Source organism: Sinocyclocheilus rhinocerous, unplaced genomic scaffold (assembly GCF_001515625.1).
Source record: "Sinocyclocheilus rhinocerous isolate Xijiao unplaced genomic scaffold, SAMN03320098_v1.1 scaffold735, whole genome shotgun sequence".
NCBI lineage: Eukaryota > Metazoa > Chordata > Actinopteri > Cypriniformes > Cyprinidae > Sinocyclocheilus > Sinocyclocheilus rhinocerous.
This window is the reverse complement of record NW_015629505.1, coordinates 361,422-378,882: the sequence shown is the minus strand read 5'-3', so window position 1 is coordinate 378,882 and position 17,461 is coordinate 361,422. Positions and strand designations below refer to the sequence as shown.

The window sequence follows — 17,461 nt, the reverse complement described above, 5'->3', positions numbered from 1 at the left end:
TTTTGAGTCTTAATGTTTTTACAATCCATTACATGATGAAAAAAAAATGTTTCATCTAATTATAAACAAACCATTTCATTTTTTGTTATCCATTGAAGAAAGGTCCTTCAGAGCAATATTCACACAACTTGCTCTCTCTAATGGAATTCCCATGGATTTCCCATTATCCCATCAGATACCACATTTTGAACCCCAAATGTTAAACATATGGGCAAAACTCACTATTCATTACAAAACTTTACAGCTTTCAACAGCTGTGATCTTATTTATTTATTTATTTTATTACAAGCAAGTGTGTTCACAGAGAAAATGTGCCCAAGTTTTTGAAAAAAAAGAGTGCTAGTATTTTTTTCATTGACTTGCATATGAGTAATAATTTCTTGCTCTCTCTCTTTATTTCTCTCTCACAGGTTTCAGGAGTATAAGGCACTAGAAATTCTGGTAGGTCTGCTCAAAGTCCAACCTGAAGAGGTACTTGTTAATGTAGTGGGAGCTCTGGGAGAATGTGCCCAAATATCGGAGAATCTTGCCACCATCCGCAAGAGCGGTGGTATCCAGCCTTTGGTCAACTTACTCAGCGGCACCAACCAGGCCCTTCTGGTAAACGTCACAAGGGCTGTGGGAGCCTGTGCCACTGACCCTGATAACATGGCGTAAGTCTTACCTCAGATTGATTGTAATTTTACGGCACTTTTAAATTTGTCCTTTGCAAGCCAAATAATAACACTCTGTACTGTATTAGTATTAGTAACACATTTTCTCTGTGCTCATATAAGACTGTTTTTACTGATTTTGTATGACCTAATTAACCTGAATCCAAAACAGTTGACCAGAAACAATCCAGTAGCTGACAATGCTCACCTTGTCCAACCTTGGCCCTGTAATCCCTCTCTCTGTTGCCATTGGCTCAGTTTAGGATGACAAGGCATTGTTCTTGTTCTTCTCTGTAAAAGATTCCATGTTCACCGTTTCTGCGGTGGATCCAACGGGGCCTGGGATGTGCAGCTTGACCAGTCTGCTCCATGCTCCACACATGCAGGGCAAGAGCCCTTAGCCCTGGTACTGTAATTACAGGGCTCAGAGATCTGTGTTTACTCCTACCTGCTGTGAGACTCATAGTTGCGGCCAGGGTGGAGGCCTTTTATTGTCTCAGTGCGGTGAGTTTGAATAACCATTTGGACGACCATTTGGACTTGCTAAACAGAAAAAGGCAGGCGAGCATAAGCACAGATGCATACACGGAATGTCTTTTTCAGCTTTTCACCCCGTGCACTTTACTGTACTGTACTAGATTATAGTCTGTATTGAGTGTCATGCAATAAAAAGACTGTTTACTCACAAAATAATAGCAAGAAACATCCTTTGGGGTGCCCTCACAGGCTGCGTGCAAAAACAAATGAACAATGCGACCAGTGTAGTCTTAATTTGCTAACAAATAACTCATAAATACTTTTTGGTAGTCTGATTCCTGAAACAAATGACTCTCATGAGTTAGTTCTTTTAATAAATAGTTAAAAAAGACGAGTTACCAGAATTAATCAGTCTGAAACACGGCCCTGTATAATTTACGACATAAGCAGATGGAGAATTTCTTTCATATGTAAGCAAAATGGACTTTATAACTGAAATTACCTAAATTAATCTGAGTCAAATTGAAATTTAATCTAATTTAATCGATTCAAACCTAATTGAATAAAATGGGATGAAAATCAAAAACAAAGAGCTTGTGAATGGGAATGGAGTCCGGGAATCTGTATCAATAGCTACCCAGCCCTAGTGGTGACATAAACAGTAAAACAAGTATCATTGTCTTTAATATATGCAGAGCACAAAACTGCCATGTAATTCACACATTCACAGAGATTTGAGTATCGGTTTTTCTGTATATTTAACACATCTGACTCTCATTGCTTTTACAAGACCGTTATAGTCTGCAGTCCCCTTCTTAATTAATGCTGGACACAAATGAAGAGCATTTTGTTCCCTTCTCTTCGGCACCCAAGCTCACACAGCCTTTGTCTGAAAGATTAATACGTTCATGGATGTGAGCAACCACAGTGGTTTAGTAAAAGTCCATAAAGCTTGTTTTTGAAGAAATAAGGTCATTCATTTGATTTGACTCTTTGAGTGACCAAGAACTTCAATCCTGTAGTTCTATGTAACAGCTCTTTAACATGTTCTTGTTTTCTCATGGAATCTATATTTAGGACTCGTCTTTTTGTTCCCATTTCCTTGTAACAAGGAGTCTTTTTTAATGCTTTTTCAATCCTTTTCATTCTGTGTTGATGGTTTATTTTGAGAATTAAGCACAGTAGTCTACAAAGCAATAAGCATAGCTCGTATTTGATGATTGTTTTCTTTCGTAGAACAGCATGTTCAGGCCTATTTCTGAAATTAAAAGTAGTAAAAGGAATTCATGACCGTCTGCCCTCCACATGGTAAAAACTAATCTGGAACTCTCAGAAATATTAGTCAATTTGAAAACATACTAATTACCTTTTCAAAATTATTTATTGAAATATTAGATCTTTATATATCTAATGGGCATTAAACAATTGCAACAAAATGTTCCATTGTTGTTGTTGTCAAGCACACAAACTTCCACAGCTAAACCAGTACAGGGACTGATTTCTAGATACATCCTACTACTGTAGTGTTGAGTGCATCTTACCTGTTCAAGTACAGGATTATGTCCTGCTCCTGAAGGATTTAGTGGCCTCTCGGGGTAGCATGGGTCTCTCCATGTTATCATGCTTCTCAAACTGATTTATTATCAGGATGGGTTTGGCGTTAACGCTTGGCGTTAAGATTGCTCTGACCAGTGCTCGGCCCGGCCTCCATTCACTGGTTCCCCACTTTGCGGCGTGGTTTAGCAATTATGACAGCATTGAATGTTGGCCTTGTCGCTTGATGCACACATGGGAAACAGGTTACATGTTATTTATACCTGACAAACGGACCGCACTGAAGAGTCATTTTCCCGGGCTTCCCAGAGCCTGACTACATCCTTTAGTCGAATCATATCCACAGCATGAAATACAGCCTGTTCTTAAGTAAACCTCACTCAGAAGCAGTGAAATATAGAAAGACTTGTCTCTGAGAATGTTTGACTTGGAAAACGTACTTTCTCTGGGTTTTTTCCTCCTCTGACTCGCCGACAGGAACCAAGTTAAACGGTGCGCTCCGTGCAAGTGTGTGTGAATGTGAGTGTTTGTCCACGGTCTGCTATAAATATCTGCATGGACCTCCTAAAAGCATTGTACGGGTCAGGCCTCGGCCAGACTGATGCGAACATGTTTTAAAGGGGTCATATGATGCGATTTCAAGTTTTCCTTTCTCTTTGGAGTGTTACAAGCTGATTGTGAATAGATAAGAGGGTCAGTTGGCCAATCAGAGCAGACTGCGCTTGTCAAAGGAGGGGGCTTTGTAGAAAACGAAGCGTTTGAGAGAGGCGGGGCATATAGGACCTACAATAATGTACAGTATTTGAAAAATAATGTGTTTTTTGAACATTAAAGCATGTCAACATATTCTGTTACACCAAATACACAAAATAATGATCTTTAAAAAGGCATCATATGACCCCTTTAATGGAGTTGTTGGAAGATGAGCAGGGGGTAACGGTGTAAGGGACTGAGCAGGTGGGATGTGATGGGAAAGCCATGCTGAGAAACTTTCTGATCTGCTACTGGAATGTTTTCATCATCACACCAGGAGGGATAGTCTGCTGCAAAAGCCAAACTGAATCCTGGGAAAAACAGACATATAAACATGTTTGGAAAACAAGTCATGAGCTTACAATGTACATTGCATTGTAAACTATGTAATGGGGGGTGATAAATCAGGTTGATGTAACATCTTACTCAGTATCCAGAGGTTACAAGTTGTTATTCTTCTCTCTCAGGATAATCGATCGTCTTGATGGTGTACGTCTTCTTTGGTCTTTGCTGAAGAACCCCAATCCAGACGTTCAGGCCAGTGCTGCCTGGGCCATCTGCCCCTGCATTGAAAATGCAAAGGTATGTTTAATTATGCCCAGTTTCAAAACAGGTTCATCTGTATCTTGCCATGTTGAAATGACATGACCCATGGTGTTTCAATAAACATAGTAGAGAATGAATATTGACTGCTGCCGTTGTAGATATGCAAAGTCCTGATTAGAGATGCCCAAGTTGCCCAATTCTAATGCCATTGTGGAATCAGTATCTGAAGAACAGAGATGCTAACACTAACAAAAGAACTACTAAATGCACATTTAAGAGTGCTGCCCTCTAAATTGTTAACTTTCTACCAGTCCACGAGTAAACAGAGAAATCACGTGTTCAGAGTTACAACATCCCGAATATGGACAAAGCAGTTGGTCTCATCTATATATAGGATATAAATCTCATAGCTGGCACAGAGCAAGTCTGCTTTCCTGAGCCTCTTACGCATTAACACAAACCCATTATTGTTCCTGTAGATTATCAGCACAGTTACAAATAAAAGAACATTGTTGTATAATGCATCTTTATTTTTTGTCTAAACCAACAGTTTTCTGCTTCTCTCAGGGGAAGAATTTCTTATCTTTTCTTTCTCTGTGTGATGTGTCACTAAAACAATGCAGGTTCACTTCATGGACTGCAATGGGTCAGCAGCCCTTAGCATGCACATTCAGAGAGAGGAGAGTGAGGGTTGGTGGCAAGGACTATGTGAAATTGCGTACCCATCCAGACCAGGAACCTGATCGGCCTCACAGCAGCAGTTATTTAGATGAAGGCCCATGTGGATTGAGTTAGCAGCTCCAGGGCCAGATTTATGAGAATCCTGCTTGAGGAACCACATCTGGGGACTTTAAAATCCCTACCAGCGCAAAAAACACACGCTCACAGCTGGTACTTAGTATGAATCCTCTAGTGATTATTAGCTACTGTGAGATCATGCAATGCTTGCAATGTTATCTGAGGACCATTCTCAATTAGTCCAAAGAATCAAGGTGTGGTACATTAGTGATTTCTGCAAAATTTTGTTTGCAAAAAAAGGTCCAATAGTGTAGTGATGTGTGAAGCACAGCTCACACAGAAATCACTTTCAAACCAAACACTTTTCTGTTGGTTAACATGGCGAATCTACTTGAGCCCACTGTGAAATCTGTATGAGGAAATCTTTTGCCCGCCACATAATTCCTGATCCCGTGTATTCCTACTGAAATTACTGTATTTTGTCTGTGAAAATTTGTCGAACAATGGTAAATGTGGCCGCACTTTCTCAATGCACAATTTATTATATTTTCTTTTGTTTGTGGTGCCTGTCCAGAATTTGGACAAATTATTAGATTTGATTCCCAGGGAATGCATGTACTGATGAACTGTACATTTTGAAAATGCAGTGTAAAGGCTTCACTTCGTTCTTCACTTAGGTCTAGAAAGAAGGTCAAAACAGCTGAGCAGCAAACATATTGCTGGGGGTGACATATTTTTGGACCAATGGCAGTAAGTAGTTGTTAACAACTAGTACAGAGACTTTCTGAAAGTTACCACTGCCGGACTGCATTGAATCAAAAACACCTTTTTGGCCAGATTTTCTCATTCTTTCCTTGTTTTGCTGTAGTAATACATTGGCTTCTTAAAAGTCATGGCATGCTGAGCTGTCTGTCAACCCGCAGCAGTGAAACTAGTCGAGCATCGGCGGCAGAGCCTGTCGGTGAGAGAAATCACTCTGATTGGCTGTTCAGTTTAGCGAACCAATGCACGAAGTGATGAAAGCATGTAAAAGATGAAGCCAAGAGGGCACATAAATAACTCAACTAATCAGACATATTCAAAGAAGCTATGTAGCGAATCCGTCTGTGGTGAGCGAGATATTAAGGCAAGCACTACTCTGTTTACAGTTTGGATTTTACCCGTTTCCCTCCACTTATTCCCAGTGTTTTTCTGCCACTACTATGCACGCGCAGCTGCAAGTGACCTAACAGTGACGTCTACTCCAAATTGGTCTATATCCACAGTCCTAGGTATTCCGGTGTCTCTTTTTGAATGATGAATACAGCCTACTGCCACCTGCTGGTATGGAGAGTTATTTCCTGTCATGCAGGTGCAGAATGTACAGTACATGCTAGTTGGTTGGTGGATGTAGTATTTGCGGTGTTCAAGCACAACCAGACGTTTGTTGACGCTAGACGCAGACCTTTCATTGACGCTAGTGCGTTTATGTAGACTTTAAATTAAAACATCTTCCAGAAGCATTAATGTAAATGTTAAAATGCTATACCTCACACTCAATTCCCTTAATGCTATAATGTTTTTTGAGTGCAGTTCCCTCATTTTTGTCTCTCATATTCACACTCTCAGCAGCTTGTTCTTTCATTTTTCTCCCTCGGGCCTTTTCCTCTCCTTCTTTCAGCTTGGCTTACATTGGTTTTTGTACACTGTTTGTGTTTCATCCGTTCTCCCTCTTTCTCCCTCACTCTTCCTCCCTCTCTGCACATCTCGCTTCGTGCTGTGTTTGCTGATGTGGAACTTAGTTGGGGATGTTTTTGTGGGCCCTGGGTTGAAAGGGTTCCTCAGTGACCCTCCGCAGCTGGTGGCTCTGCCATACTTCCTCTTCTGCTCCCGCTTTTCTCTCTCACTCTCTCTTTCCCAGTGTTCATCAGTATTCCTGTACTGCCATTTCCTGTGTGAGACACGCTGCAGATTCCTCCCCTCTCCTCCCTGATCTGTGCCCAGACACACTAAACACAGAGCTCATCCTTTGGCATCACTTTAGAGGCTCACCCTGCTCTGCACGCTTGACCTGCTCTGGCTCTCCTCTTCTCTTTCTGGGTCTGCAGGGTGGAAGGCTGACTTTTACTGTGCTGTGTACAAGGGTTTATTAGGGTTAAGCTGTGTTGTGAAATACAGGGTTATAGAAGGACAGACTTTATTATTCTCAGGAGAACCCCAGAGGACTGCACTTACAAGAGGGCCATGGACTTTAGAGTTTCAGTAGACTATCTTTGCACAGAGGTAAACTCAAGACGTGGTTGTGTCTTGTACATGACAAGAACAAAAGCAGCAACCTGTGGTACTCCATAATCATTCCTTGTCATTGAAAGTGACATATTTATTAAGTTAAAATAGCAGGTGGGAAAAGAATGGTTTATTTACTGAATGTTCGGCTTCATCTGATTCCAAAACCATAATGATATGCCTTTGTACCATCAATAAAGATATCACTGTACTATTTTATAATCGTTCTGAACAGCCTGGTGCCATGCTGGCATTCTACATACCCTCTGGCACAACTGAAATGACTGGACTGAATATAAAAGAGTGACTAAAGTTGCCATATATCTGTGCAATATGTGTGGGCATGTGTGTTTTTAATGCCCACTGTTCTACTGCGATTGACCCTCTACCTTGTCATGAGTTTTCCTGTGACCTGGGGCTATTGGGAGAAAACACGTCCTCCAGCATGGTGCCACCAAGCCTAAAACCAGCTCTGCTTTGCACACACACACAAACACACAGACAAAGGGAAAAATAACAAATGCTCTTTTTTTCCAGCCATATTCCCTCTCTGAGGTGAGTATATTCTCTAGGTCAGTGGTTCCCAACCCTGGTCCTGGAGGCACCCCAACACTGCACATTTTGCATGTCTCCTTTCTCTGACACACCAATTTCAGGTCTTGGAGTCTCTACTAATGAACTGATGACCTGAATCAGGTGTGTTTGATTAAGGAGACATGCAAAAAGTGCAGTGTTGGGGTGCCTCCAGGACCAGGGTTGGGAACCACTGCTCTAGGTAGTGTGGACTGATTGAGTTTGACATGTACAGGTTTCATAGTAACAGAATGAGTACTGACTTGCTGAATCTCACAGTCTATGTCTCATCCCAAAGCATGTCTCCAAGTATCATAAGAGAAATGTGGCTATTCTCAGTAGTTCAGTGAATGATTAAACACATGATAAAACACAAAAATGAACATTTTCACAATTCATGACAATTTCTTGTTTTCTCTGTGTTTAGGATGCTGGGGAAATGGTGCGTTCCTTTGTAGGTGGTTTGGAGCTTATTGTTAACTTGCTAAAATCACAAAATAAAGACGTGCTGGCCAGTGTTTGTGCAGCCATCGCCAAAATTGCCAAAGATGTGGAGAACCTGGCAGTTATTACAGACCATGGTGTGGTTCCCATGCTGGCCAATCTCACCAACACCGTGAGTGCTGATCTAGCCATGTTTAATTCACTTCTCTGAGATTGTCCTACTAGTCATTTCACAGAAGGCGTCTTAGAGTCATTTTTGTTATTCTAACATAAGCCAAGCAAACAGTACAGACACCTCATAATATTAAAGTACTTTTTCTGTTACTGAAAATGAGTTATAACCAATGTTCCCTCTAAGCTGCGCGTATGTGTGGCCGTGCAGAAGAAATAATATGCCGCACACAGGACAGCCACAAAAAAATTAGTTGGGAAAGCCATTTGATTGCGAAATAATTGCAATGCTTGGGTAAACCGCTATAGATTGTAGCTATAGAGTTAGAACCGGTGAATGCGATTTACAGGAATGATGTGAGCCAAATAAGCCAAATATACTGCAATGGTTGCGGATGAAATGCAGACGCAAACGCAATGATGTGAAATAAAACGTCATGTTTTAAAGAAGAGTGGCTTGATTAAGTGGTGGAAATAGCGGATGATGGGCACAGAATGGTAACAAAACTCCGGGACAGGTGTAGTGTGCAAAATCTATTACATGGAGATGTTTTAGATAACTGTAAAATAATTCACATGTTCACGTTTTATATTATATTATATTATAAAAAATTGAACTGTTCTGCGTGAGATATTTTTTAATAGAATTTCTTGGTAACACAGCACTGTAAAAAATGTTTTCTCAGGTAACCTAAAATGTGCACCATTTAGTTACAGTGCCTTGCAAAAGTATTCTTTTTTTTTCACATTTTGTTATGTTGCTGCCTTATTACAATCAAGCCTATAAAAAAAACAGTCAACCACCCCTTTAATGAAAACCCAGTCCAGCGCATTCAGAACCTCTCACTGGGCAGAAGGTTCACCTTCCAACAGGACAATGACCCTATGCACATAGCAAGAGTGGCTTATAGACAACTATGTGAATGTCCTTGAGTGGGGTTTAACATAAGGCAGCAACATAACAAAACGTGAAAAAAATGAAGGTGTATGAATACTTTCGCAAGGCACTGTACATCAAGGGTCAAATCAAATATAAATGGCACATTAAAGTTAAAAGTTACACACTTTTTTTGTGTGTGCGCTGTACAGGTCTGGTATATAGAATGTTTTTGTTCAGGTGGCCGAAATGTCCGCCCAATAAAGAAAAGTTTTGCTCAGCAAGAAAAACATTTAGATGGAATATTGGTTATAAATATACGCTCAATTGTAACCATACTAAAAATGCGTAACCGTCAGTACTCAGTTCAATTAGGTTTTCTTTGTCCCCCTCTCTTTGTGTGATTGTACAGGGGGAAGATAAGTTACGGCAGTACCTGGCAGAAGCCATCGCCTGCTGCTGTACGTGGGGGAGTAATTGTGTATCATTTGGGGAAGCTGGAGCTGTAGCCCCACTGGTGCACTACCTTCACTCAAAAGACCCTTTGGTGCACCAAGCGACAGCCCGGGCTCTGTTTGAGCTGTCTAAAGACCCTAACAACTGCATCACAATGCACGAAAATGGAGTGGTCAAGGTACTGATCGGACTGCTTGTTAGTTTTATTTATTTGCATACCAGTCACCTGCTTATACATCAATTTTTTTGCATTGCTAGCTGATAAAACTTTTCCAACTTTCTCCAAAGTACAAGCAGTGTTGGCACACCGCAGCTTGCAACATGTGAAAACATCGCTAATAAGCTTTGAATTGATGTATTTCAAACTATTTTTGAGCAATGAGGGCAGTAAAACAAGGCATGTTTTCTTTTCTTTTCTTTTTTTTGAAGAGGTGAGGGGTTGATGGTTTGGGGGGTGGAAGTTAGAGCATTTTCTAACTGTCATGGGAATTCAGTAGAGCAAACATCAGTGTATACTGAGCTTCGCTCCGCCACCCCCCAGTTATCCCCTGTGCCCTAGCATGCCAGAGCTGCTGAGCATTGAAAGGCTGTTGCGCAGAGAACAGTTGCTCAGCAAGCTGCTGGTAAGAAGGAGCAGAATGTGACCGTGGCATGACTTTGGCCAGGACAGACTGGTCTGGGGTGACAGAACACTGCTGGGATACTTTCTGAGTGGCAGGTTCTGGAATCCACCCAATATGCTGCTCAAATTAAAAGATACACTCTATGTTAGACAACAATGCCTTACATGGTCTTTAAAACTTTCCATAATAATTGCTCAATTTACAAGTAACTAAACAGATTTATGTGTTAGGTGTGATGTGGGTTTTATTGTAGCTCATACAGGGTTATTTAGGGAAAACTGCTCCCCACTAATGCCAAAAATCAAGCATTTCAAGATGTGGCTGTTAAGAGTGACAGGTCTAGACTGCAGAAGCTCAAAAGAAACCTAGTGCATTTTATTATTGAACTTTATAATGTCACCTAGTGATTAGCATAACCCTTAAACAAACTATTCCACTCTCAGAAAAATGTGCACAAATTGTACTTTTAGGGGTACAATAGCTTGTCCCTGGGGCATTATCCTTAAAGGGATACCTTATTTTTCAATAAAAGATTCCTAGTAGTAACTTACGGGTATATATAACTACTCTAAGGTACAAATATGCACCTTTAAGGGGTGCATAAGGGTACTGCCTTAGTGACAAAATGTTGCACCTCGAAATGTGCTATTTTTGGACTTTTTTCTGACACTGAAAGTCTAAAAAGTCTTTTATAGACTAAACCAGCATCCTACATTTACTCAGACTAGGCTAAACATAGACTCAAGATACTCTCTACCTGTTGACTGTGCTTGCAGGTAACACTAGTGAACTATGTATTCTTCAATAAATGATGTATGACATTTTATTTCTGCCATGTACACTTTAATTCCGTTGGGGGGGAAAAAAACTTGTTTTGCCAATATTCAAATTTAACCACATTTTACTTTCCCAATGAGATTTTCACATGAGAAAACTGTTTGAGAGCTCGTACATACAGTTAAAAAGCTTCCCCCACACCCCCAATAACAACTAGATATAAATTATGAGAGTGGTTGTCGTGTTGCAGCCAAATATTTTTTCCCATGTTCCTTTAATGGTGTGCTGTAGTATGATGTGCTGGTGCAGTGAATGTGGTTCAGCTCAGCCCATAATTGGAGGCTGGACTGAACTTTGGGTGTTCCAAAAGAGTAATGTCCAATTTGCAAAAGTCGTTAAGGCGAATGTTGTTTTGCCTGGTTCAAGCAATGACAAAAACTGGACAGCTCTGTGTTGTGTCTGTGTGAATGCTTGTGTCTGCATGTGTTGCGCTATCCAGCCTTCAATTGCGCCCTCATTACATCTTTAACTTGTTCTCACTGACATATTTGCTGCCTCCACGTGAACAACCACAAGCACAACTGTCATTTAAAACAATATTTCCTATCATTGTAAATGGGTTTCGAGAGATATTTTATCAGGGAATGATGTCTGCGCTGCAGTCTAATTTATTAAGGGGTGTAAAACTCAAGTCTGCCTCTTGCTATTATTGCAATCGTATTTCAGAGTCAGAAGCTCTTTTACACCCAACAGCTTAGAGCTGTAATGATTTCCTCCGCTCTCTCTCCCTTTCCCGCTTTGCATGCTGTGCCCTCTCAAACTTATGTTCTGTCTGTAACTTTGCAGCTCGGCGTTTTTAATGGTGTAGAACTCAGTCCCCCAAGCTTTAGCAGAGGAAATTAAGCATTGAGAAGAAAGTATTTTACACTGGAAAATACATTAGAGATGGTCTCTGCACCCTCCAGCCTCTCCAAATTCTGCCTTTTTACACAATTTATTTAAACTCAAAAAACAACTTTTAATATCCCATTTGAATATTTCATATGAAAGAGCATTTTAAATTGGTTCTGAAACAAAAGCCTTTTATGATTTTACAAGTGTGCTACACCTCAAAAAACAGACGTTGTATGAAAGTTCAGCCCACTGGGGAACTACTATGGCTGGGGCTGCTGATCTCTGAAAAATACAGACACATTGTCTATGAACACCATTCAACATGCTGTCCATATGAGCGTCCTGTAGCCTGAGGTAATTAAACACACACTCTGTTTGATTTGACATGTACGCTCAGTATCTTACAGCTTTCATTCGGGTGTTCCTCGTTGTGTCTGATGCTCAGAAATCTCTTTTCATCCAGTCTCTCTTTCCCTCCAGCACACCGCCACAGCTTTGCAGATTGTTTGTTGAAACCATAAATCCTTGCAGACAGCTTTAGCCAGATTTTTGTATTAAAGAACTCCTTTCATAGGCAAAAATACCTTTGCGAGACAAATTACAAAATATGAACTGTAATTATCAGCCATTTTCATCTGAGAGGATTCCAGCTGGTGCGAGTTGCCATATCCTGGTTTTGTGCGGCTTAGACTGTATTTTTTTGTGGACTGTGAACCTGCGCAGTCCTCAGATGTTGCTTCTGTTTTCCCTCCTGTCCTGTTTATGTGTTCAAAACAAACCAGTATGCGTGCAAATGTGCTTATATAAGCAAAATATGAAGGAGATATAAAAAAAAGAGTATGATTTAGCCTTGACCTGTAGAAATATTCCATACGTTTCATTTTAGTCATATTAGCAGGTTGAAGCTGCTGTGGATATGGCAAGCAGATGACGTCCTTATACACACTCAGGCTATTCAGTCTTCCTCCAGTCTCTCTTTCTCTCTCTCTCGCTGAGCTCTCTGATCTGGCTACTGTAGCATGTGTCTGAAGTTTGGAGTGTTTTATGTCTTGAAACAGCATGACTCGACCCTCTGTTTCATCTGAGGTGAGGAATGCAGGGTATCTCAGGTGTGAGAGTAGAAAAAGGTTTAAGAGATGTGTGTAGATTACATGAAAAGCCTTAAAAGACTGTTTTTTTTTTCTTAGCATGTTTATTGAAGCATAAGAATAAAAAACAGGAGGGAGAGCCTGGAAAAGAATAAAACAAAGATTAAGCAAATAGACTAATAGAATAATTTCAACCTGAGAGAGCAGATAAAATAGATATATAGCTATATATTGGAGAAAAAAAAACGAACAATAAATAAAAAACACTCAATATTACAAGGAAGACATGGAAATAAAAGCTAACTCAAAATATTAAATACTATAATAGTATATAAATGATACTAGCATAACACTTTTTCAGACTGATTCAAACAGGTAACTTGTCTTTTTGAACTTTAAAAGAAACTGCTGATTAGAGTAGTTACTTTTGAGACTAAACTGGTCTCACGTTTTGATTCACAAAAAAAAAGCATGAGAGACATTTTTTCAGGATTGTATGTTTTTGATTCACTAAAAAGCACCAGTTCATACAAGTCATGAATCGTGAATCAGATTACACTGATCGTGTTGTGTGTTTTTGTGTGCAGCTCACAAGAACAGTTCAATAGGACATTTAGAACACAAGCCATTTAGAACTGTGTTCTAGTCGCTCAATGAATGAAGGAAACTGGTATATGTAGTAAAGAGGTAAAGAAAAAGGGTGAGGGTAGAGGATGAGAACAAGGTGAGGTGGGTGGACGGGGGCTTTTACTGAGATTTAAACCTCTCCTCAGGAAACGACAGCTTGCCGCTTCTGCACTTAACACCACAACACCTACATTCGTGACATGGCATGTGTGTGCAAGCGTGCGTACATGTGTGAGAACTTATGTACATGTGCTTGTGCTGAAAGAGAAGCCTGGGAAAACATGTTTTTGCTCTACCTTCCCAGAGGTCAGGATCCTCCAGCTCTTGCGGTGTATAAGACAGAAGAAAGTCTTAGAGACTCATTCATTTTTCAAACATAAGGCAAGTTATCATGTTACTGAGGTTTGGGAGTATTTAACAAGTGGGCTATTATAGTCTGTTCAGGAACCAGCTGGGAGAGTTGAGAGAGGCAGGGGTAGACAGAGAGCAATGCTTATCTGAGGCTCCACTCCAGGCCCTAGGAGCCCCTGTTTGGCCACGGCTGAATAACACTCTATGAGCTCTGGCAAATGGTGGCTGACCCTGTCGCAGGCATCCTCTGACTGCTCACAAAAGCAGCTTGTCTGAACGTGCTGGCATGTTGCTGCAGCCTCGTGTTTGCATCCGTTCGCCTCTTCGAGGTGTTTTGGGATCTATTTTAAAAAAGGCAAATCCAGCTGAATGTGATAACTGATTCATTCATGTGCTGGAGATAGACTGCTAAAATTATGTGAAAAACTTGGAAGCAATTTTAACAAATAAAGAGATGCTATCGAAGCTGTTGTTTTCTCAGTTTTTGTGCATGTCAGTTCAGGAATCCGGTGGAGCTCAGAGAGAGAACATTAGTCTTTCCATCTGTTTATTCTTCATTATTTAACTTTTAGCAGGGAATTTTGGGAATGTCTTGCCTCTCTGTGCCTTGGCTTAATGTTGTCTATAAACTTGGTGCATGTGTGTATAACATGAAAAGAGTTCAAACTTAGCCTTACAGTAACACACTTTATACTGACTGTGACATTTTAGCCATTAATAGATCTCAAATCCACAAACACTGACACAGTTTTAGACGTGCGTGCTTTCACGTGGAGCAGCATTTACTACACAGAGCCGTTGTTCACTGACAAGCTGCGCAAAACCACGATCATATTTTGCACATGTTTTGCGCAGCTTGTCAGTGAACCCTATGTTCTGTGTCAGCTGCGTCACGCCGGATACGCTGTTTCCGTTCAGATCAAATCACAACAATGTAGGAAACAGATCCGGCGGATATTCTCCAAAATGGCACCAGGGTGATGTGGAGACGAATTGTTGAATAAAGTCGTTTTTTTTTTTTTTTTTTTGCGCACAAAAAGTATTCTCGTAGCTTCGTATAACTGCGGATGAACCACTGATGTCACAAAGTACATCAAAGATGTAAGTAGTTTCGCTTTCACAACGAAACACACAGTGCCTCCACGACATGGCGGCGGCGGCAACAATACTATAGCGAGAATCAAAGTTACGCCTTCTTTCTTTGCGTAAACATTTGGGCAGTGTTATGCAAATCTTCCCACACAGTGACGTAGACATGTGGGGGCGTGTTTAAACGAGGTGTTTTAGGAGGGCGTGGACGAGTCTTAACTTTTATAAAGAATATCTCTTTGGGTTTGAGACTTTAGTCTTTGCTACTTTAGGGATCTTATCTATTCACGAACAGCTTGTAACACTCCAACGAGAAAGAAAAACTTGAAATCGCATCATATGACCCCTTTAAGCATTCAGAGTCAAAAAGATCCATGGTTCTTGAGAGTTTGACCATGGCCTGCATGATAAAGTAAAACTTCTAGCTTAAATGTGTTGGCATAAACTGGATGAAGCTCAATGAATGACCTCCTGTTGGTACTGCAGTGAGGGACACACGCACTGTCCAAACAGATTTAGACTGCCCATTGTGCCAGTGTGTTTGCCCGCGGTTTGTTTATTTAGATTTAAGAACACAACTCACCACTAATCTTTCTGTCTGTCTTTCTCTCCCTCCCTCGACAGAAAGATAATTGTTTTATACTATGTTGTATAACTTAGCCACAGTGTGGCATTGGCACAAACTCTACCCCTTAGGTTCACTTTGTGTGACAGTATAATGAGTAACTCTCATTGTACAAAGTTTTTAATATATAGTCAGAATGTTCCAGAAAGTGGTCTTTTTTAGAGTCAGAGAGCCTGTTGTTGAGAGAATGGATCAAAAGAAGCGGGTTACACAAAGCTGAAGTGGAGGGATCTGATATGACCTTTGATCTGATGGAGGGTGCTGCCAAATTGTGGTTTAGTACATGGCCAAATGTTCAGGGCTCTACAGCAGTCAATGCTTTATGGAGAAGAGGAGAATTTATAAACAATTAATCTATTAATTACAGTAAGAAACATAATTCCGCTAATATACTCACTCACACACAAACTCTGTGCCGTATTCTCACGTTCTACCTCTTATCTTGCTCTCTCAATGCAACTAAACACACCGATATGTGAGTTAATGAGCCGGCGCAGTGCTGCTGCCATCCGGTAGGCAGCGGGCCTTGGCAGCCCCAGGAGCTGTAAACTCCTCTGGCAAAAATCTGCAGTGTGCAAACAGTTGCATTTATAGCTTAATAACAGATTAGATGTCTCCTTCAAGCCCCAGGAAAGAACTGCTGTAAGAGGCCTTCGTGAATGACTGTTATTGTAGCTGTGCGGTTTTCGTTCCGTCTAATGAAAGGAGAATGTTGGCCAGCATTATCATTTCATGTTGTGATGGCTGTTTCTGACATGTTCCTCCTCTTTGCAGCTCCTGCTCATCATGATCGGATCCACGGATGTGATTCTACAGGAGGCAGCAGCCAGCTGTGTGGCCAACATTCGATGCCTGGCGCTGGCCAATGACAAAGCTAAAAATGGGTAAAAGTGACCACATCTTCCTTTCAATCTCACCCGCAGTGGTCAACAAATGAGTTTATTTACCCACTCAATGAGTATAAATGGATCAACTGTGATGACCGATGGGTGTTTATTTAATAAAAGGAAGCATTTGGCCAAAGCTAAACATGTCATTAATTAATTCGTTGGAGTCTACAACCCTGGCTCACCCTTGTCTCAGCCTTTTCCCGCAATTTCCTCATTGCAGCATCTAATTTAACAATAACAATAAACGCTTTCTTCTCCTATGTGTGTACACGCCAAATGTTCCACAGTTTGCATTCTCTGAAGTGGTTTAGAGCATGAATACAACACATTCATGAATTCAACAGGTACTGTTGTCCACACGTCTGAGTAACAGGCACATCTGGTGATGTGACTTTTGTTTAAAAAGTTCATGCAACCCTGTAATTGAAGACTGCTTACTGATTAAAGCAGAAGCACTCACCATATTTTCTTCCTCTCTCTTTCTTCTTTATTTCTCAGATGGTCTCACATGCTCATGGACACAATAGTTATTCAGACCTTGTGAAGAGCACATACACAAACATTTAAAGAAAACACACTCTCACACATGGTTTCAACCAGACAAAGACAGTCCCATTTATGTGAAAAAATTGCTCATAAATTCAATCAACGGTGACTTGAATGGGCACAATGATTGGAGAACAGGTTCCTTCTGCACTATGAGTAAATATGATTTTGTGCATAATTGACGTGCAGCAGCTCCCTGATGAGATGGAGTATTTTGCGTTATTATTTGTTATTGAAAAAATATGGTGACGGCTCCTCTCAATGTCCTCATTAATTTTGCCTGTTAAAAGTAGGAGTGTGTATGAGGAAAATGAGACCACCTCAACAGTACAGCAGCAGCATGCCTTTTGCTCAGACAGCCCCATAAAATGCAATCCTTAAAAATAATCATGTTTTATATTATCGGCATCAATCCAATGTCCAGTACTTTCACTACCAGATATA

The 17,461-nt window shown here is 40.6% G+C and overlaps 1 protein-coding gene across 1 annotated transcript in view; it reads left to right on the top strand.

Annotated features, from left to right (window-relative positions):
* odad2 (outer dynein arm docking complex subunit 2) overlaps positions 1 to 16,835 on the top strand; it is a 61,418-nt gene extending 44,583 nt beyond the window's left edge. Inside the window, exons 16-20 of the mRNA XM_016550939.1 lie at positions 411 to 653; positions 3,905 to 4,019; positions 7,987 to 8,175; positions 9,464 to 9,685; positions 16,356 to 16,835. Coding sequence (XP_016406425.1) covers positions 411 to 653; positions 3,905 to 4,019; positions 7,987 to 8,175; positions 9,464 to 9,685; positions 16,356 to 16,469 — 883 coding nt within the window. The 3' untranslated portion in view covers positions 16,470 to 16,835. The remainder of the gene's footprint in view (positions 1 to 410; positions 654 to 3,904; positions 4,020 to 7,986; positions 8,176 to 9,463; positions 9,686 to 16,355) is intronic.
* The last annotated feature ends 626 nt before the right edge of the window (positions 16,836 to 17,461 follow it).